This window comes from Sinocyclocheilus grahami, unplaced genomic scaffold (assembly GCF_001515645.1).
Source record: "Sinocyclocheilus grahami isolate Dianchi unplaced genomic scaffold, SAMN03320097.WGS_v1.1 scaffold315.1, whole genome shotgun sequence".
NCBI lineage: Eukaryota > Metazoa > Chordata > Actinopteri > Cypriniformes > Cyprinidae > Sinocyclocheilus > Sinocyclocheilus grahami.
Genome location: NW_015505494.1, coordinates 915,579 through 937,051, shown reverse-complemented (window position 1 = coordinate 937,051; position 21,473 = coordinate 915,579). Strand labels below are relative to the sequence as shown.

The 21,473-nt window shown below is 36.6% G+C and overlaps 3 protein-coding genes across 5 annotated transcripts; 2 read left to right on the top strand and 1 right to left on the bottom strand.

Moving 5' to 3' along the window:
* Positions 1-1,191: 1,191 nt before the first annotated feature.
* Positions 1,192-7,984, bottom strand: spata18 (spermatogenesis associated 18). Of its 2 annotated transcripts, XM_016294294.1 has the most exons (13): positions 7,752-7,984; positions 6,317-6,422; positions 5,471-5,586; positions 5,160-5,278; positions 4,388-4,483; positions 4,132-4,266; positions 3,815-4,046; positions 3,424-3,582; positions 3,002-3,177; positions 2,715-2,838; positions 2,341-2,406; positions 1,754-1,760; positions 1,192-1,653 (listed from the first exon to the last, which is right to left on the bottom strand). In XM_016294294.1, exons 1-13 carry the CDS (start codon positions 7,836-7,838, stop codon positions 1,640-1,642), a joined length of 1,437 nt encoding a protein of 478 aa, XP_016149780.1. In that variant the 5' UTR covers positions 7,839-7,984; the 3' UTR covers positions 1,192-1,639. The 2 variants fall into 2 exon arrangements, with proteins under 2 accessions (XP_016149780.1, XP_016149779.1); XM_016294293.1 differs by lacking the exon at positions 1,754-1,760.
* A 1,110-nt stretch (positions 7,985-9,094) lies between these two features.
* Positions 9,095-12,963, top strand: LOC107601954 (beta-sarcoglycan-like). Of its 2 annotated transcripts, none has more exons than XM_016294326.1 (6): positions 9,095-9,152; positions 10,496-10,705; positions 10,873-11,058; positions 11,161-11,352; positions 11,558-11,689; positions 12,619-12,963. In XM_016294326.1, the coding sequence occupies exons 1-6, from the start codon at positions 9,138-9,140 to the stop codon at positions 12,823-12,825; spliced, it is 942 nt and encodes a 313-aa protein (XP_016149812.1). In that variant the 5' UTR covers positions 9,095-9,137; the 3' UTR covers positions 12,826-12,963. The 2 variants fall into 2 exon arrangements, with proteins under 2 accessions (XP_016149812.1, XP_016149813.1); XM_016294327.1 differs by having other exon boundaries at positions 9,120-9,172.
* A 2,731-nt stretch (positions 12,964-15,694) lies between these two features.
* Positions 15,695-19,587, top strand: LOC107601925 (leucine-rich repeat-containing protein 66-like). The gene is made up of 5 exons (XM_016294285.1): positions 15,695-15,756; positions 16,118-16,549; positions 19,032-19,201; positions 19,439-19,516; positions 19,582-19,587. The coding sequence occupies exons 2-5, from the start codon at positions 16,129-16,131 to the stop codon at positions 19,585-19,587; spliced, it is 675 nt and encodes a 224-aa protein (XP_016149771.1). The 5' UTR covers positions 15,695-15,756; positions 16,118-16,128.
* The last annotated feature ends 1,886 nt before the right edge of the window (positions 19,588-21,473 follow it).

Here is a 21,473-nt window from a genome sequence, read left to right as displayed (position 1 = left end):
TACAAATGAAAAAGCACATAATTGCTCTAAATAAATAAATAAATAAACATAAATAAATAAAAGCAAATTCAAAATATGAATAATATAACATTTAAATTATTTTAAGCTATTTATTTTATACTAAAATAACAACACTTTTATTAGGATGCTGAAGTTGCAGAGTGTACATTATTTTTAAAATGACTTTTCAGAAGAAATAAGAAAAACTTTTTTATTTATTGAGTGGACTTTTAATATTATCCCAGTTTCCATGGAATAATGGAAACGTAATAAATCTGTGTTCTCCTCAGTTTAGTAGGATGTGAGTGACTTCTAGTGGTGACGAGTGGAAGTGGGTACAGACAGAATAAGGTTTTTGGACTAGGTGACCTTTTGTGCTCACATTATATTGACGTTAGTAAAACCCATCTTTTATGTAACCTTGGCTTCCTTTATATATTCCATTATGACTCAAGGAAAACTAAATAATAGTATACATACATTAATGGTATGACCACTGTTGAGTAATTTTGTGTGTTTTATTATGTGCACTCAGATAAATTATTTTACTGTATGAAAATATCTGTTAACAATATAAAACCAAAAGTGTTAGGTCTGTTACTAATGATTCACACTCACACATATTTGTATGATTAGACAAATTTAATGAATGATTTGAGTAAACATGACAAAATTAGGAGAACAGACTGAGCACCTTAAACTTATACTGTAAGATTGAGATTTTGAACAGCTTAAAATCTCAAAACACTGCAGTCGGATTCTTTTGAACCAAAGTTTTAAAAAAAATAGCACCAGCATTAGGAAAAATTTTAATTGACATTAAAAGTGGCCTTAAAGGGAAAATACATTCAATGCATTCTGTAAAATATTTTTTTTAGTGTCTACAGATTATGTACTACATAGAAGAAACAAATTAATGACAGTTCAGTAGAAACACTTCACATGCAGCACTTATATTTAGAGTGATGACAGAAATACAGATCTCATTACAAAAGAGCCAATTAATATTCTTCAAGGAATCTGAATGACAAAAGTGCTGGTGTGCAGGTGTGACTTAGAAGACAACATATTTTCTATTTCCTACTGTGTAGATAAAAATCACATAAATATATGTATGAAAACACTACATACTAAAAAAAATAGAAAGAATAGCACCTCAAAGGACTTGTCCAGTTATCCCAGACAAACAGAGCACCTTAACAAGCACATACACCACCATTCAAAAGTTTATTAAAAATATTAATAAAAAAATGGTAGTGTAATGTGCAATGGTCCTGTTAGACTCACTGAGTAAAATGTTAACGTTTAGAGTGCTGTTACCTCACTTTGAGTCACAGATCAGTATAATGCATATTCATGGTGCTGATCAAATATAATTAAGGTTTAACTGGCCAATCAAATCAAGTGCAGTCAAGTTAAGTGCAGTCCACACAGAAAATATTCAGAGTCAGTAATAAAAGGTAATTGTTTTCCACTTAAGTTTCTAATTCATCCCACACATAGAAAAGAATGTTAAAACTGGGAAAATGTTTTTTTTTATTAATCTGCTTCTGTTTGGTTGTGTATCCAGCGTGAAGTGAGGTCAGGTATCAAACTTTAAAGTCGATTACTTGAGAGACGTCCAGGGGAAGGGCTCCGACTACGACTGGGCATCTGACAGAGAGAGAGAGTGAGACGACTTAAAAGACAGCAGAAATTATTTTGTAAGAATTTCACAGCAGAATAGAAGAATTTGCAGAGAAGTTGTACTAACCCACAGACTCGGGGAGGAAGCATGTGCAAGAAAATGAAGAAAACTTCATTTCTAAACGAATGCGCACAATGAATTGTGGACTGTATACTATATTGTGGACTATATAGTTTTTCTTGTGTACTTTTGGGAATGTTTAAGGAATAGTTCGCAACAAAATGAAAATTCTGACATAATTTATTCACCCTCATTCTAAACCTGTATGAAGCATAAAAGCAGAGGTTTAGCAGGAAGTCTAAACTGCTCTCTTTCATACAGTGAAAGTGGATGGGGACCAGGGGTTGTCAAGCTCCAAAACGCACCATAAATTAACTATAAAAATATGATAGCTTTGTGTGAGGTACAAGCTTACTTAAATCATTATTCACTGAAAATCTTGCTTGACAGCTTTGGTCACAAGTCACTTTCATTATAAAGAAAACGGCACCTTAGACACTGTGCTATAAAAAACTTTATGTCCCACAGAAACATGAAACTCATACAGGTTCCAAAAAATGTAAAGGTGTGTAAATAATGACAATTTAATATTTCCAGGTCAATTATTCCTTGAATTGGAAGACTAACTGTTGGAGTTGTCAGTAGAAACTCACAAATGTGCGGCTGGGGCTTCCTGAGCGAGAGCGAACAGGACTGGAGCTACGACTCCTGCTTCTCCACTAGAGAAAATATCCACACAAACAGCATTTCAGTTTCTTTAAAAATTTCAATTCAATTCCGTTTATTTAGTTTTATTCCGTTTCAAACTCCTAAACATTTTTAATATTCAATCATTTGTAATACTATTCATTTATATTTATTAATATTTACAAATGTAATAGTTCTTTAACAATAATGCATAAAACTTATTCAAAAGCATTAACAAAAATATCCACAAGTTAAGTTTTTTTCTCTTTTGAAGTATGGGTCAGTCGTGACTAGCATGAATGCTATTTAGATTGATTTTCTCTGAATAGCCTCCACATACCAGAGCTCCTCTCCTAGTGACCGCCTCTCCCTTCAGTATGACAGTGTCTCCCTCCAACAGTGCAGGCCACACGTGATACGCCACAAGCGGAGCGGTGAACTCCGAGTCAAAGCTGCGCCTGTACCTGAGAGGAAGAGAAAGTGTATGTGTTTTTTTTAAGTGTAATATACATCTTTAAAAAAGTTCTGCAAATTCTGTGTGAGGAGATAAAATATGCATCTCAAGACCCTTGCTATGTGTTGATGAGTATGTTTGAGTGTGTCTGATGTATTATTAGCTCCACTTACTTAACGTCACTGTAGAGTTCTCCATCTGAGCTGAAGGCCAGGTCCAGTGCTGGGTCCAGAGTCTGCATAGCAAATGCTATTCGACATGCTTCCCTAATGAAGCTACTGATCAGAACAAAGTCCACCTCGGGAGGGAAAGAGATGCGTGGGTTTACGTTCATCGCGTTGATCACATCCTGTAGATGGAAGTGAACAATGAGCAAATGAAATGTTATTCAACAACACTAAAGGGAACTACATTTACTGTATATGAACACAGCAGTGTTGCTACTAAAACTTTTAAAAATAAAATATACCGTTACAATAAAAAACTATTTTATAAATAGGCTTATAATAAATCACATGAAAAACATTTAGAATTTCAGAGCTACCATAATTAATCACAAAAATATTTCAGTGTTTGCAACCATGGTCAAACCTACATCAACGCTTGTCTGCACATCATACAGATCCAGATTTCTCACAATGTAATCCACCACTGCATCCTCCAGACTCTCAGGACCAATGTGAGTGGAGGAAAGTGTCTTCCTCACACGCGTTTTAAACTGCCGATAGGCCATCTTAGCAGCCTGAAATGATTCCTTTTGGACAACACAAATGATTATAACACAGCATATAATATAATATAATATAATAATTATAATAATATAATATAATATAATTTATCTTTCATTTTGGATCAGATTAGATCAAATTAAGTAACTGCTGTGTTCTTTACTATGTTCTATAATTTTAGAAAGCACCATAACATTATTACTAGCCTACACTGGTTATCTATTTCCATCCTGTGATAACCACTAGTGTTATTCTTACCACAACAGCGATAAAAAGGATCCTCTGGACTGTTTCCAGATCGTCAATGTATCTGCGCAGGAGACTCTGGGACTCCAGTCTCTCTGTGACGTACAGGTCTGAGAAACGGGACACCAGCCGTGCATGCCGAGAGGAACTGGTGAGCTGTGCGCGTGTAGGAGACTCACCCCTCACAGGGCTAACGGAGCGACTCCGGCGGGGAAGAGGACTAGGTGAACGGCTCCTGATCAATCTGGACCAACCAGTCAAGAGAGTAAGCTAGGCTTGCTTAAGTCTCATTTGCACTAAGCAACGAGGTGTTTTCATGTCAAACGTACCTCTCCTGTAGAACAGTTTTTTCAGCGGTGAGAAACGAGATCTCGTCTCGTAGGATTCTGACCTGCCTCTCAAAGTCATCAAGTACATCCAGCTTTCTCTTATACAGATCAACCTGATCTTGAGCAACTCGCAACCTGACACAAATACATAATTCAGTAATTTAACAAAAAATACATAAACATTTTTATGTAGTATGGTTTAATCCACAAAGAGAAAAACAGACATTTAGACTAAAGTTCACCATCTCTGACTCACTCTGCCTTTAGATGTAGTATTTCATCCTCTGTGGCCAACAGGGTGGTTGCAGATTTATTCTTTGTGGAGTCCAGTTCAATCTGGGTGTCAGCAAGCCTGGAATCGAATAAACAATACAACTGACTTTGATTGATTTGTATGGAGGAGTATAAAATGTAACATTGACTCTTAAGCATATCTGTATTACAATGCATTGTGTAGGATCAGGGTGCAATTTGTCGGGGGTTAGGGTTCTGTTTATACGAGCCCTTAACTTTGCAGTCCAATTCACACTTTTATTTACATGTGCATTTATGTATTATGAACAAAACTTGAGTACGTATGCAGTGCCTCAGTCACCGTGTTCAGAACTGGAGAAAGCCACAGCTATAATATTACCGGAGCTTAGTATAACTGTTGTTTTAACCTTGATGACAAAGCCAAAAAATCTGAAATATATGTCAGAAGCAAAAATATTAGTAAATATCCAGTCTCCTCAAAATTGACCAGTTTGTAAAACATAATATAAAAATTAGAAAGATGTTAGAAAGGTGTTTACATGAAGGCTTTTCAGTCCGATTACTGACTTTTTGGGTGCATGTAAATGTACTGTAGCTAGTCATTTTTAAATATTCCCCCATACCTCTGTTTTTCAACAAATTGCAACCTGATTAGGATGTTGGTAATAAAGGAATATAATTTTACGAAGAAATTCATACAGAATTCCATATCCCTACTGACACTCTTAGCACCAACTATCTCATTTAGACTTGCTACTAGAATTGATACCGACTCCTGTTTAAATGTATCCAACTCCATACGTGTAGAACACAGCTTGTCTTCTATTTTCTGCATGTCGCTCTCATGAACTGAGGATAGTTCACGAATCTTCCGATCTTTCTCCATAGATTCCTGATTGGCACACACAAAAGTATACAAGCGCCAACACACATAGATGCACACACATGCATGCAGGTATGGGTACTCAGAATAGTTATTTCACTCATGAACACCACCATTAAACACAAAACACATACTGGTGGTTGCTAACATGTGGAACAAATGTTAAAGACAGCAGCAGAGGATTCTGGATATCCATCTGACCTGAATGAGGCTAAGGCTGGTATCTGTGGAGACAGACGAAGCTGCAATGGTGAAGCAAGAGCCAAGCCATGGCAAAAGGCGAGATTTCAGTGTGTCAACACCTGAATAATGTCCCCCTGAGGAAGAAAGAGGACAGAGAATCTGCTCGAATGTTATTGTTAAACGGTCAGCTAGAGGAAATAACCATGTGACACGCTAAAGGTGAATGAGACTATACTGTATTGAAATACTGAAAGTCAAGATAGGGGCAGGTCCATTTGTTACCTTCTTGTGCTGTAAGGTTGAGTATGGTGAACAATTGACCCTGAATTTTAGAGGTGAGCTCCACTAGCTCACAGCACCTATTCAGGTTCTGGTCACAAGAGAACACCTGTGAGAAAATATGACCAAAGGATGTTATAAGATGAGGTATAGCAAGTGAAGTAGCATTTGTGGAAACACCCCCAAACTGCAACAATGGGCTGAATCGGATATCGCACTTCCTGATCAAGCAGTATGAAAGCAATACCTTTTCATTTTTGGCATTGCAATAATGCCTTGCTAATAGTGACAAATAGGTATAAAACAACTCATTCTGATATTCCAAATTCTTTATATGCAAACTTTGTATTCATGTTAAAAAAAAATAAAAAAATAAAAATAAATATCAAGAATCAGAAGTCATAAAGTTACTTCATTTGACCTGAACAAAATGTGCCTTTTTAATTTTTTTATTTTTATTTAAAACAATCAAACACCAAAACATTAACTTTTAATTTAAATTAACCATGTGACACGCTAAAGGTGAATGAGACTATACTGTATTGAAATACTGAAAGTCAAGATAGGGGCAGGTCCATTTGTTACCTTCTTGTGCTGTAAGGTTGAGTATGGTGAACAATTGACCCTGAATTTTAGAGGTGAGCTCCACTAGCTCACAGCACCTATTCAGGTTCTGGTCACAAGAGAACACCTGTGAGAAAATATGACCAAAGGATGTTATAAGATGAGGTATAGCAAGTGAAGTAGCATTTGTGGAAACACCCCCAAACTGCAACAATGGGCTGAATCGGATATCGCACTTCCTGATCAAGCAGTATGAAAGCAATACCTTTTAATTTTTGGCATTGCAATAATGCCTTGCTAATAGTGACAAATAGGTATAAAACAACTCATTCTGATACTTTATATGCAAACTTTGTATTCATGTTAAAAAAAATTTTTTAAATAAATATCAAGAATCAGAAGTCATAAAGTTACTTCATTTGACCTGAACAAAATGTGTCTTTTTATTTTTTTTATTTTTATTTAAAACAATCAAACACCAAAACATTAACTTTTAATTTAAATGTAATTTTTAACTTACAAATTAAAACAAAATGGCTTCTTGTCACACTTATTTTGACTTGGTGGACAAACTTACAAGTAAAATTGCTTAATATTTTAAAGAAATAGCAAAAGAGTATGTCAAACTTCTACATTTCTCTCTTTTTCTAGAATTAGGGTCCCTTATCAAGAGACGCCAACTAGACATTTTTGACCCCCAAAAATATCCAAATTCCTAAAAAAAACTAAAAACATGTTTAGCATATAAAAAATAAATTCGACTAATCTCTTCTCAACACACTCTATTTGACTTTCATTTCTTAACGTTTTTTTTTTTTTGAATACATGACTGATACATAAAATAAACTACGCTTCATTGACCCATGTGTGGTTAAAATCAAAGTCCCTATAGATTGTTAATTATGAAGATAAAATTGCATTACACAAGAAGAGAGTATAAACTCATATGACTCCCTCCATTCAAAAACACAAGCCTAACGGGAGCGCGCACGTTTGCTCTCAGCCAATCAGAAGTGCTCAGGAATGGAGTCCCAGTTGTCCTGACAACGAGCGTCCATAGAAACCAAACTCAGCCGCAAAAACAATGTAATAAAGCAAATATTCCAACTCAGGTCTGTTGTTATAAAAGCACAATGCAGGACACTACTGCGCATATTAATTCAGGATGCTTGGCAACTACTCCAGTATATTATGGCCATCTAACAACTGCAGGTTGCTGGGCATACTGAGTTGTGCAAAATTCCAACAGATGCATCTAAATGGTTTAAATACATGTGGTGTAAGCAGTCCCCAGACAGAATCTCAAATACCACAATCTGAAATCAGTGAATCCTAAATGTGTGCACTTGATATTATACACATACCTGACTAAACAGAACGTAAAGTCTGTGACTATAGTAAACTACTATTGTGGTTGATCACAGACTAAGTGCAGCTTGAATTATTGATGACTTACATGATAGTCTTTGTACCAAGCTTCCAGTTTGTCCTGCAAAACACCGTACGGAGATGAGTTGACCAGTCGTCGTAAAGTGTCAGCCATAGCTGCTGTAATCCTGCTTCAGGACGTCCCAGCGCACTTAATCCAGCAGCGCGGCTGCGCTCTTTGTATTTATACCGCTAAAAGCCCACCATTCACACCCTCGACTTTCACCGAAACCATGGACGCGCTTTTAGTTGTAGCAACGGTTTGCTAGACTTCACAGTTTGAGGAAATATAGCTGTATAAGCACAATGTGGACAGCCTAAACCATACGAGCTGTGTTTTTAACACGGCATCTTATGTTACTCTCTGTCTGAAGGTGAAGCTCAGTTCTCAGTGATGGAATCTCACACTGTTAAGTAGGTGTCAGATGTCAAGCGCAGGAGATCTTTATTTACATTCTCTTGAAGAACAGGTGAAATGCCCTAATTGATTTTCCATCATTTAACGTTATACCACGTGCCAAAGTTACAAGCCTCTGTCCTGATCTCAAATTTAATTAAAAAAAATTATTTAAAGTATTGCATTGTAACTGTTGCATGACTTAATTTAATTATCCAGCAAGTGTGACCTAGTAAAACAAAGAGGTAACACATTGGTAAACACTCAAATAATTCAACAAACGTTAAATAAATAGCATAACTGCAACACAAAACACCCAAATGCACACAGAACTGATCACTTTATATTTAAATAAATAAATAAACAGACTGTTTACGCAGGGAAATGTTACTTTTGCTATCAATAATGCTTTTGACTAATTAAAAACAATTTTAACAATATTTTACTGTAATCTCAGAAAATTCTGAGGTAATTCGTATACTTTTAAACTTGAAAAAAAAAATATTTAACAATATATTGTATATGTCTTAAAATATAGGTTGTCATATTCACCATTTGTTGTATTTATTTTATATTTGTAATTTATTTGTATTAAATTTTGTCAGTGTAAACTGAATTTTTAACTAAAAACAAAAAATGTTGGAAATAAAGACATAATAGAACAAATATCATAGCAGGCGTTTCTTGTCATTTTCATTTAATGATATGCTCTGTCTTTATTTGTACTTTCCTTATGCGGCGAGATGTGACTCAGTCACAACTGGCTCTTTATAGCGGAGGAACAAACCATCTTACATAGTTAGTGCTCCCTTAAAAGTAACTCATTTGTTCTTCAACACTGGCCTGTATTTATGGGAAATTTCATTCTAAATGTCATTTAGCCAGGTTTGAAGTGTTTAATCCATGTGAAGGTTTGGTGTTTGAAACGGTTGTTCGGATAACGGCTCTCTCGCGGTGGTTTCTCCTCAGGCTGTGTGTGAAGCTGTCAGTACAGCGGTCTGGAGAGGGAGGGTCAACATGGCGTCGGAGCAGGTCTGTTTTCAACGTGAATTGTAAATGTTTTCTCTTTTGCATTGCTTTTCAAGCGATTTTGAGCGTTAAAGCGAGCGATGTATAATAACTTTTAAATTGTAACTATGTCTATGGCGATGGCGATGTATGTGAATGAATAACGATCATCTGCGCGATTTATGCCCTGTCCGTTTATGGACAAATGGACTCATTATTGCAGGGTTAGAGTTTGCTGTGGTTATACTGGATGGTGATGCTTTGGAGCTTTAAAATAAAACCATTCGCTCGTGTTTATTACTGAGGAAAGGGCTGCGTGTCATTTATTTTTAGGCATACAGACACACGGACTCATCTACTGCATTCCTGAAGACAGCAACACTGCTTTCTTTTTTAGCCGTCACACTGTAATAGCACGAATGTACTTATTGTTAATTAATGTGTAGCGTTAGTTCATTCTAAAAGAATATGCATTTGGCTGGGGAAATAGAGAAATTGTTGTTATAGGCCGAGATTTATGTTATTTTTTTTTGCATATTCCCACATCAGACAATCAGACTCCCTTGTGCCGCAACTCAAAATCATTTGTCACTATTTAGTGCTCTATCCAAAATTATATATACTAAATAAATACTCCAAGAGATAAGATAGAACAAAATATTAAGTACTGAGAATATGAAGTATGATTATTACACACTGTAATACTGGTCCCAAAAGTATTACAGCATTTAAGACATGCATAAAACTAACATTGAGTTACATAATTAAATATAAATGATTAAATTATAAAATATTAAACTGAAATGATATTTATTGTAAGCATATTCAAAATAGATATGCTAGGAATTAAATGATACAAAGTGATCAAATGTTATTATATAAAAGATATGTGCTGTTTAAATTCAAATTAAAAAGTATTTTGACATTGTGTGGTTGTCAATCATTAGTGAACATGATAAAATGAACTATGCCGCTGGTTATTATGCTATTACACCTGTGTGAACTTGAGGATAACTGAGTTCATGTATCTGCTAAAAAATAACCTTGAAAACAGTTGCTGGAATGTATTTGGAAAATACATTCTCAGAAAAATGAAACATTTTAAGTGTATATGGGCTACCATAATAATTGAATACATACTGGCATAATTGAAATTTTACACCCAAATTCATCACTGAAGCCTAGGAAATATCTTAATTGCAATTTTGCAAATCATTTAAGTAAAGCTGAGTATTGCTATATTTTGAAGGGGTTCAAAATGTAATGGTAATCCTCTTGTAGCAGTAATGGAGTGTCTAGTAAATGTGCAGTAACAGACAATAATTGTACCAACTAATGTACCATCTTATTTTTCCTTATATCCACAGGAAATCCCAAATGCGCCGGTGAAGAAGTCTATGAGGGAGAAGGCTATCGAGCGCAGATCAGTTAATAAAGAGCACAACAGTAATTTTAAGGCTGGATATATTCCGATTGAAGAGGAGAGACTTCACAAAACAGGACTGAGGGGTCGCAAGGGCATCATTGCCATTGGCATAATCATCCTACTTTTTCTGCTTGCGCTCATCAACCTCATTGTGAGTTTATCGGCTCTTTGTTGGGTCTGTGATATTAATATGATAGGATATACTATAATTTTAAACTATAAATAAAATTAGCATCAAATAATTTTTCATTTAATTTGAGTTCCATCTCTACTGCTCACTGAATACAGAGACACTTATACATTATCTGTGATTTATAGATAACACTGGTGATATGGACAGTGATACGGATAGGTCCTGGAGGTTGTGAAAGTATGGAGTTTCATGAGAGTGGACTGCTACGCTTCAAACAGAAGGCCGATATGGGCGTGGTCCATCCACTACACAAAAGCACAGTGGGCGGCAGGAAGGACCAGGACCTTGTCATTACTGGCAACAATAACCCAGTCAGTCAGCATAGTATCTGACTTTCTTTCAACAAGTCTGTATGCTCTGAGTGATGACATGAGAAAGTGTATTGATTTAGGTGTTCTCTGTGTGAGTTACAGGTGGTGTTCCAGCAGGGCAACACCAAGCTGAGTGTAGAGGAAGATAAGACGTCTATCGTCAGCGACTTAGGCATTTCCTTCACTGACCCCCGCACTCAGACGACTTTCTTTAGCACTGACTTTGACACACATGAGTTCCACCTGCCCAAAGAGGTCAAGGTTCTCAACGTGAAGAAAGCCTCTACTGAGAGAGTAAGCAACAGACCTGACTCATAGTCTTATGAAACCTGAATAATTGAGTACAATTTTTATCACATGGCATACATCACTTATATGTCAGGACAAATCTTACATATGAAAAGTCTTGATATGAGATTTATGATCGTCTTAATCTACGTCTTTTGATTAGTCAAACATGAGGTGTGTTTGTACAGTGACTCACTGCCATCTTTTGCAGATCACCAGCAATGCATCATCTGACCTCACTATCAAAGGAGATGGTAAGGCCATTATTCGTGGCAACGAGGGAGTTTACATCATGGGCAAAACTGTGGAGTTCAGCATGGGTGGGGGCATTGAGCTAAAAGCAGTAAGTAGTTAAAAGCGTTGAAAAGTCTTCCTTGAATTTTTTGTAAGTCAAATAAATTTTTCTAGGGCTGTCAAACAATCGTGATTAATCACATCCAAAATAAAAGTTTGTGTTTACATAATACATGTGTTTACTGTGTATATTTATTTTGTATATGTGACCCTGGACCACAAAATAAATAATAATAATATAATAATAATCGCTGGGGTATATTTGTAGCAATAGCCAAAAATACATGGAATTTGTCAAAATTATTGATTTTTCTTTTATGCCAAAAATCATTAGGACATTAAGTAAAGATCATGTTCCATGAAGATATTTTGTAAATTTCCTACCATAAATATATCAAAACTTAATTTTTGATTAGTAATATGCATTGCTAAGAACTTCATTTGGACAACTTTTAAGGCGATTTTCTCAATATTTAGATTTTTTTTGCACCCTCAGATTCTAGATTTTCAAATAGTTGTATCTCGGCCAAATATTGTCCTATCCTAACAAACCATACATCAATGGAAAGCTTATTTATTCAGCATTCAGATGATGTATACATCTCAATTTCGAAAAATGTACCCTTATGACTGGTTTTGTGGTCCAGGGTCACATATATAAATACACACACATACATATATAAAATATATATATATATATATATATAAACGTTTATTTTGGATGTGATTAAATAGATGAAAAAAGATCGTCATCTATTAAGATATCAGTGATTACTCCAGTCTTCAGTGTCACATGATCCTTTAGAAATCATTCTAATATGCTTAACATTTCTAAAATAACATTTCTAATTACTATCAATGCTGAAAACATTTGTTCTGTTTACTGACCCCAAACTTTTAGTATATATACTGTATATATAAAATCTAAACATATAAATAGGAGTGTGTGAATGTTGTTTTTTTCTATTTTGTGTGCAGGAAAACAGCATTATTCTGAATGGCTCAGTGATGTTCAGTCCTTCACGTATACCGAACTCCTCTTTAGGGGGAGACCTGTACTTCAATGAAGGGCTGGAGAGGTATAAACTTTGCATGTGTGCAGACGGGACGCTATTCAGAGTGCAGGTCAAATACCCCAACATGGGCTGCCAAACATCCGACAATCCGTGTGGAGCAGCACACTAATGAAAGAGAAAGGAATACCACTGGAAAACACATACTTATGCTCATTAATGCCTTCATATGAATATGTAGTGTGAACTGCCAAAAGATACAAAGATGGTAATATTTAGTTGTTTATTTTCCGAAAAACTGGACAATAATTATAATCAGAGGCGTCATGCCCATTCTAAGTGATTTATGTATATGTAAATGTTCTTTGCTCTCTTTCTGTACAATGAAAGTGCTATGATAAGTAGCCTAACGTACAATGTTTTTATTCACATTAACTTTCAATGTTAAATTCACATTAAATATAAAGTCAGTCGTATTAAAACTATGTTATGGCATGACACCCATATCTCTTACTTAAAGGATTAGTTCACCCACAAATGAAAATTAGCCAATGAATTACTCACCCTCAAGTCATCCTAGGTGTATATGACTTTCTTCTTTCAGACGAATCCAGTCGGAGTTATATTAAAAATTGTCTTTGATCTTCCAGGCTGTTTAATGGCAGTCAGCAGGTGTTGCAGTTCATCAGTCCAAAAGAAGTTAAATAAAGCGCATCCATCCATAATAAAAAGTGCCTCACACAGCTCCGGGGGGTGAACAAAGGCCTCCTCTAGCGAATCGATGTGTTTTTGTAAGAAAAATAACCATATTTAAATTCTAGCTTGCGCTCACTGTTGTACACGGAAGCAGCTCCGGGCGGATGATGTAGGACGTCGGCGTTGCGCATGCGCCGCTCAGAAGTGACGAACGCGGAAGCGCAGGGGATCAAAACAAAACAACGGTCATGAATTAGAAGTACAAAACGAGGATTCATAAAGAAGAATGTCGGAGGATTTTAATATAAGCCAAGAGGAGACTGGTTTTTCTTTGCTAAATTAAGGAAACTTTGCTTCCTTTGCTCCTGTAAACAAACGTTGGTTTTCACGAGACTCACCAGCGCATGAGCAACGCCGTTGGCGCAAGCTAGATTAAAGTAATTATTAAGTTTTGAATATGGATATTTTTCGTACAAAAACGCATCGATTCGCTACAGGAGGCCTTTGTTCACCCCCCGGAGCTGTGTGAGGCACTTTTTATTATGGATGGGTGCGCTTTATTTCACTTCTTTTGGACTGATGAACTGCAACACCCGCTGACTGCCATTAAACAGCCTGGAAGATCAAAGACAATTTTTAATATAACTCCGATTGGATTCATCTGAAAGAAGGAAGTCGTATACGCCCCCCCCCCCACTCATGCCCCCTCAAAAATAATGAGTGCATGATTATAATATTAGTGTATACACATGCAATACACAAAAAATGCACACTATCCACCCTCACACTCCCACCCACTAGGACAGTTTTTCTACACACCCACTCAGCTTTATTAGAGTTCTAAGAACACACACACATACCTCTATGATGATAATGGCTCCCTTATAACCATAAATCCGACCCAGCACAAAGAGTACCGTTTTCTTTTATGGCCGAGAGCTCTCTGTGCATTGTCATTGGCTCACCTCAGTGTTTTACAGCCTTTAAGCTTCCTGCTTTCAGCCTTCACTGCATGTGATTTTTATATTGTATTGTAACAGAGTAATTGAGTCCAGTGATTTTCTGAGCAATATTATTACACTCTTTTACTATCCCCTCCTGTTATTAATAACCATCAAATGGGCACATAAAAAGAGGGGGGTTTGACTGATACAAGTGTTAAAATAGTTTGTCTATCATAAACCTTCGCCATCCTTTGGTCTGAAAAACTAGTTCTACATGGCCAATGTGGCTTTAGAAGAGGGGATTTAAAGTGGCCAATATTATTAAACAGCTCAGATGTCATTGAGATTTTTTCAGGGTTGGTTTTTATAACACAAATATATATTTTTTAATAACCTCTATCTTCACTGAAGCAGGATCAGCACAGCAACTGGCTTTATGCTGCATTTTATATAAGTAACACTGTAAGTCTGATCCTGAAACAGTGGATAGTGAGGCATCACTTCTGGAACATATTTTCAAGGCTTATATTATAGTGCCCAATCACCTTCTCTTGAGTGCTATGGACTAATGAGAAATTACTAATGAAATATTCAGAGGTGTGTACCAGTATGAGATCTTTTGATAAGAAAAAACAGGAAACTTCTATGATATATAATTGAGTTACCCGAGTGTGGTTTTGTGCAATATAACCTTCTTGGCCTGGTTCATCTGGGTATATGTGTGGTATTTATTGTTGTTTCTGAACATAGGATATTGTGATGTCCAAACTAAAAATCTTAAGAGACTGTCAGACCCTATAATGGATTAGTCGGTTAATCTGAAACCATCTGATCATCTATGGTTTTAGATCTTTTCAACATTGTCAGAAGGGAAGTCACAAATAAATGCTTTCATATTGCAGTGTTTTTGTTAATAAATGCAAATGCGGTTTTGATTGAAAAAAACTGTGTATTGTGATTGTTGGGACTGTTAGATGCATCCATCTCAACAATAACAAATATTAGAACTGCTAACTATATCATGTGACAACTGAGTTAAGATATTAATTTACTTGTCAATTATACATTTTGGTCAATGATCTAGTGGTAATTCACTAATATATCACTGCATAGTGCATACATTTGTAAAAGCTGTTTATTCTTATTTATTGAACAATAAATAGGATTTTTATTTATTTATGTATTTTCATTTATTTATTTTACTTTTTTATATTCTTAAAATGCTTGGGAGGGAGCAAACCTGAGTAAAACATTAACTCAGGCAAGTGAGTGATTGTAGAAAGATTGTTCTTTGTGTGTGTGTGTGTGTCTCTGGTGCCATAATGTTATTTAGACTTTGATCTTAGGAAAGTTGGAGTTAAAGTCAAAGAATTTCTCAGTTGGTCTCAGTGTTTTGTTGGTAATTATCCAGAGCTACAGACAGAACATCGCCTGAGCCGAGTGGAGAATTGCTACCCTAAACGGTTAGTTTTAAACAAATCTACTATGTATTTTTTCATACAGTCTATCTGAGAGTTGTATAAAAGTTTTACTTGAATTTTCCCTTAAGCTTAGGCAAAGGATTAGTGTTTAATAATTTAGACTCTCTTTAACTGTATATGTGTGTGTACATATGATTGATTTAATTGATTTTGTGGTGCAGCAATGGATTTCATGAGGGAGTATTTCTCTGCTTTCATCCTAACAGCTCAGTAAAAAGGAATAAATAAAAAAATGCATGTCTTTTCTATCTATATAGTACCCATACAAAGGTGAGTATACAATGTTCTGTCAGGATTATCTTTCCACTTCTCCAATTTGTTATTTGTTGTTTATATCATTCAGGGCTGACTATAATGTCAGCGTACATCTCAGTGCTTGGTGTGGCAGTGTTGCTCCTCCACCTCTGGGGGACACTTTCTTTCCCCACCCCTGCCTGTCCTGTTCCCTGCTTGTGCCAGCGCGGTCCTCTCCTGAACTGCTCTACTTTGGGTCTGACTGAGATTCCCACACGCATACCACCAACTGCGGTTTCCTTGAACATATCCAATAATGCCCTGCGTTCTCTGGCTCCTCTCAGCTTTGGTCATGTAAAATTGAAGGGACTTCTGCACCTTTGGGTGGGAAGTAATGCTCTGGAGAGCCTGTCTCTGATTTTGAAGAAGGACCGGTCAGGCACTAGGACCCTGTCAAGTGGAGAACAGAAATGCATGTCCTGGGCACCTGACCTTCAGTTGCTGTCTGCTGAAAGAAACCATCTAAAACATCTACCAAAAGGTATGTGCCACATGAGTATGTACCTTACAGCACATGAGTATTTACCTTACAGCAATAGTAATTTATTCAGCACTCTTACTGTAAAAAATAAACAGTATCTGGCCTTCCTTTGACCTGAAAAGCATATTAAAATAAAACAGGAAATGATAGATAGATATATACTAGGACCCTGTCAAGTGGAGAACAGAAATGCATGTCCTGGGCACCTGACCTTCAGTTGCTGTCTGCTGAAAGAAACCATCTAAAACATCTACCAAAAGGTATGTGCCACATGAGTATGTACCTTACAGCACATGAGTATTTACCTTACAGCAATAGTAATTTATTCAGCACTCTTACTGTAAAAAATAAACAGTATCTGGCCTTCCTTTGACCTGAAAAGCATATTAAAATAAAACAGGAAATGATAGATAGATAGATATATATTGACTGACTGACTGATTGATTGATTGATTGATTGATTGATTGATTAGGTGTCCAACTACTAAAAACAATTAAATTAGCTTAAAATAGAATCCTACTTAAACTCATTTTATTATGTAAAATTCATAAAAACATTCTCCACCCTGTGGTAAATGATTGTGGTAAGTGGAACTTTGATCTGTTGTAATTGCACACTCTTCTGACCTGTTAAATTCCTCTTAAACCAGTCACAGGATCCTCCCTCAGCATGAGGTGAAAATAAATCACCTGTGATCTAGTCACAAGGGTTGGGCGCTGGCATTCCTGTGCTTCATAACGGGCTGTAAAAGGGTAATAATGGTCTAAACACATTCCAGAGAATTAATTTCACTATGGCCTTGTATTTTGACCATCCTTCACATAAGTGTGTACATTGAGTCCTCATGTTTCCAAAGGTGTCTTACAGTGCAGGATGGCTATTTAAGGTTTTGTAAGCTTAAAGCGCTTCCCGATTTGTGTATTTATGCACTATTCTATGACATTTTGTAGTATAAATAGTGTGCGTATGTTCACACTCAAAATTCCAAAAAGGAAAAGTGCACTTCAAATACCCAGATGACTTAACCCAAAAAAAAAAAAAGGTATTGAACACTTCATGTACTCAACTATCGTAGTTTTCCTTATAAGGGCTATCAGACACAGATTTTGGATGACAAAATAACCTACATAAATAATGTACATAGTGTATAGTACTGTACACTATTTGGGACACAACTATAATGTGTTATATACAGTAGCCTACCTGCTGTAATACAATTTAATCAGTCTTGTTAGTTTGGATTATAATAAAAACACCATTAAAATAGACAGCAAAAAGCATTTTGTTCAAATGTTTAGAGAAATTTAACTGGAGGTGTTGAACGTTGGGGAATGGAAATCCAATTCAAACACTTACCATTCTCTTAGATTTGAATATTGTCTCTTATAGGGTTCTTAAATTTTGTTTCCAGTGCTATTCTAATGGGATGGCTAATTCTTTCATTTAATTTCTGAAATCCTGTTCCAGGATGTGATTAATAGCCAGCTGATAGGCAATTTTGGCAGGGTTTTAATGTTTCTGTGTCAGCCTTGAAACTTATTTTTTGTTTGAAATCCAAAGGGACTTGTTAACAAAGACCAAGAATCAGATTTTAAATTGTGCTCTTAGCCTTAGCAGATCCCAATCCAGCCAGCCTGTAAGCAATAAATAAATGGTGGCACCTCAATGTTTTTCAGCTCTTTGTGATTCAGAGCACAGCCTCAATGTTTCTCTCTGATAAACCCCTGTCCAGCAGACCCTCGTTTCAGCTCAGCAGTAAACATGGTTTTTAAAATAGGCAAAAGACTTCTCCATCTCTTCTCTGACAGAACCTTTGCAAGCCTTCCACTCTAAATCAACTCAATTCTGTTCCTGTGTGTACAAGGACCTTTGTTATATACTGGTTTGCATACTTTTTCATTATTATGAAGTTTTCATTTAAATATTAAGACAAAAAAATATTAGCCACTAAAATGCAAATAGTATTTGTTAATAATGAGAATACTATTACCAACATCTTGAGAGAAAAGTTCTGAAGTTATTCAAGCAGTGTTGCTGCAAGAACCTCCCTGATTTGAACAAGCGGTGATTCACGTGGCACTCCATAACTCCATAACTAATGCTAGGTTTTGAACTTACAGCCACAGATATTGGCACAAACAGATGGGGTCAAAGCAAGCTGTAACAGGTAGAGCTCAGATTTAAATCTGGGCGCAGCCAAACACTTAATTTATAGGACATCTATGAGCTACAGAGTTACTTTTCAGCCATCCACTGTTTTTCTCTGTTTAATGCATTATATTGCTTTGGATTTGAACTATTACAACAATGTATAACTGCAAAATGTCTGACTTTGCTAATTAATGATTTAAAAATGCAACGCCTGTCAGTGACTCAAAGAACGCACTGATATTTAACTAGAAACTAGTTTATCAGTGCATGGTTGTTAATCATTGCATTATGTTTACCTTTTGATATTCTGAATATACATATCGCTTTCAGGGCTGGTCTGCATGAAGTCTCTACAGATTCTTCAGCTGTCATATAACCAGATATCTAAGATAGGTCTTACTGACCTGGACAACTGCATTCATTTGAAAGAGCTACATCTCCAGCATAACAGCATCATAAGCATTCACCCACAAGCTTTTATAGACCTAAAACAGCTGCAGGTAACATCTCATAACTATTCAACTTATTTGAGTTTAATTTTAATACCTGCCACTGGCTATTGTAATCTTATCCTAAAGGGAAATCATTTTAAGAGCAATTTTACATGTTTGTGAGTGTGCTCCCCCTAGTGGCATGTCTTTTGACAGACTCTGTAGTTACTGCATAAATGAACTTATCTAACTCAGCATGCATTAAAACGTGGAAAACATTTTCACTGACTGACTAATTCCATCCAGGTCCTTGATCTGAGCTATAACCTGCTGGTCACCATTCCTGTTCCTGCTTACCAGTCCCTGCGAAACCTGAATGCCTTGGTAAATGTCTCCTTCAACAGATGGAAGTGTGACTGCAATTTGCAGACCTTGAGAAGATGGATTAGCTTTGATACTGAAATGGGAGATGCTTCCTGGCAAGTGGTATGTGTCTCTCCGCCACATCATGCTGGAAAAGATCTGCTTCACCTGAAGGATTCAGAGCTTACTTGTCCAACACATGAATCCAGCACATCTGGTCACTATCATAACATGATTGTCGACGAGGGGATGCAAATATCGATTCCTTGCAGCAATGACAGTCAAGGTGCTACTTCTGCTTACTTGTCTGTATCTTAACTGAAGTTATAAAACAACAGTCCAATTTACTGAACCAAGACCTATTATTCAAAATGTTTTATTCATAACTTGTTAAGCTATGTAACTCCTAAAATGCACATGTAATCAATGTAAATGCTAATGCACATTTAATGATGAAATTTCATGTTATTTTTATTCTAGATATCATGCAGGTTCATTGGTGGACTCCACATGGCCAAGTCACAGATAACCAACCAAAACTTCTAATTAGGGACATTACAGAGCAGCATGCAGGACTTTATGTATGCATTTCAGGTCTCCAAGGGGATCACATATCAGTATTTGATCTACATGTCTATAAAAAAGGCAGTGGCTCAAGACTACGTAGGGAAGCAGCAACCATCTTGGATCAGGAACAAAATAAAAACGCACCAAGGAATGATCCTGTTGTACGGCAAACAAGGAGCCAGTCAAATCTTGTCCTTGCCGTCTGCCTCTCTGTCATCATTACATTTATTGTAGCCTTTATCCTAGGTGTTCTTTTGAGACCACTCTTAGACAAATTATGGAGAAGGATACGATCCAAGAGACAATCTACACCACCACCAACAACAACCTCCTCCACTGGGCCCCAGCCGTATGTGAATGAAGGGTACTGTGATGTAGAAGACCAAGAACGAGAAGTAAGAGTAGGTTCAAGAGTTACATTTAGTGGAATCACAGAAGTGGAAGATCAAGAGCCTTACTACGTTACAGTAGAGAATGATCAAGCCGATGGCTCCTCTGAGAGCAACACAGAAGTTGAGGCTTATGAGACCATTGAAAAATATAAATCCTCAATAACTGGGATACAGCAGGCCCTTGAGATGGAGGTTCACAGAGGAAGAGCAGACAGCAGTAGTAGCAGCTCACTACAGGAAGGGGAAGTGAATTCTTTAGTCATAGATGGTAAGAAGCTACCACACTGCTCAACCGAAGACATGGAATTTGAGCCAATTCCAGATGCAGATGATATTACCCAGTTAAAGAGAAGGGGCAGTTCTTCAACATCATCTCAGTCAAGTCAGGAAGGTAACTTCTCAAGACAAACTGAACAAAGTGTTGACCCTCCAGCTGTCACTATACCGACAAACAAAAACACAATAGGTAGAATTCCAGGATTTAGTACAGAGCCGTTTTCAGAATGGTCAAGCAGACTGACAGAACAGAATGTTGATAGTTTGGACCCAGAGTTGTGGAATGACAGTGGAGAAAGCTTTTCTTTCACTGAAGGCTCTGAAAGGTCAAGTATCCGGGACCTCTCCAGCTCTGCTTTAGGACACCCACTGAAGGATGATGACACATGGAGGCAAAGCAAAGTAGAATCACCTTCAGACAAAATAAACCTGGATTCAGAGGTTCTTGATTTCGACAAACCTTTTGATAAAGAACTTCCTGTTAATGATGTAAAGCAGTTTGTGCTCTTTGACACAGTAAGCTCCTCTAATTCAAGTGAAAGTGGTGAAAGTGTAGGTGGACCAAACAATTATGTTGTAAACCCAGAGTTAATGGATGAATCCAACACAGAGAACTTGGCCACTTTAAAAAGATTTGAAGATGTCACCTTAAATAAAAGAATGCCTAGTGCTGGCATTCTTATAAGACAAGAGACTATCACTCTGGAGCCATCAGACAAACATTTGTCACTTACTCATGGAGA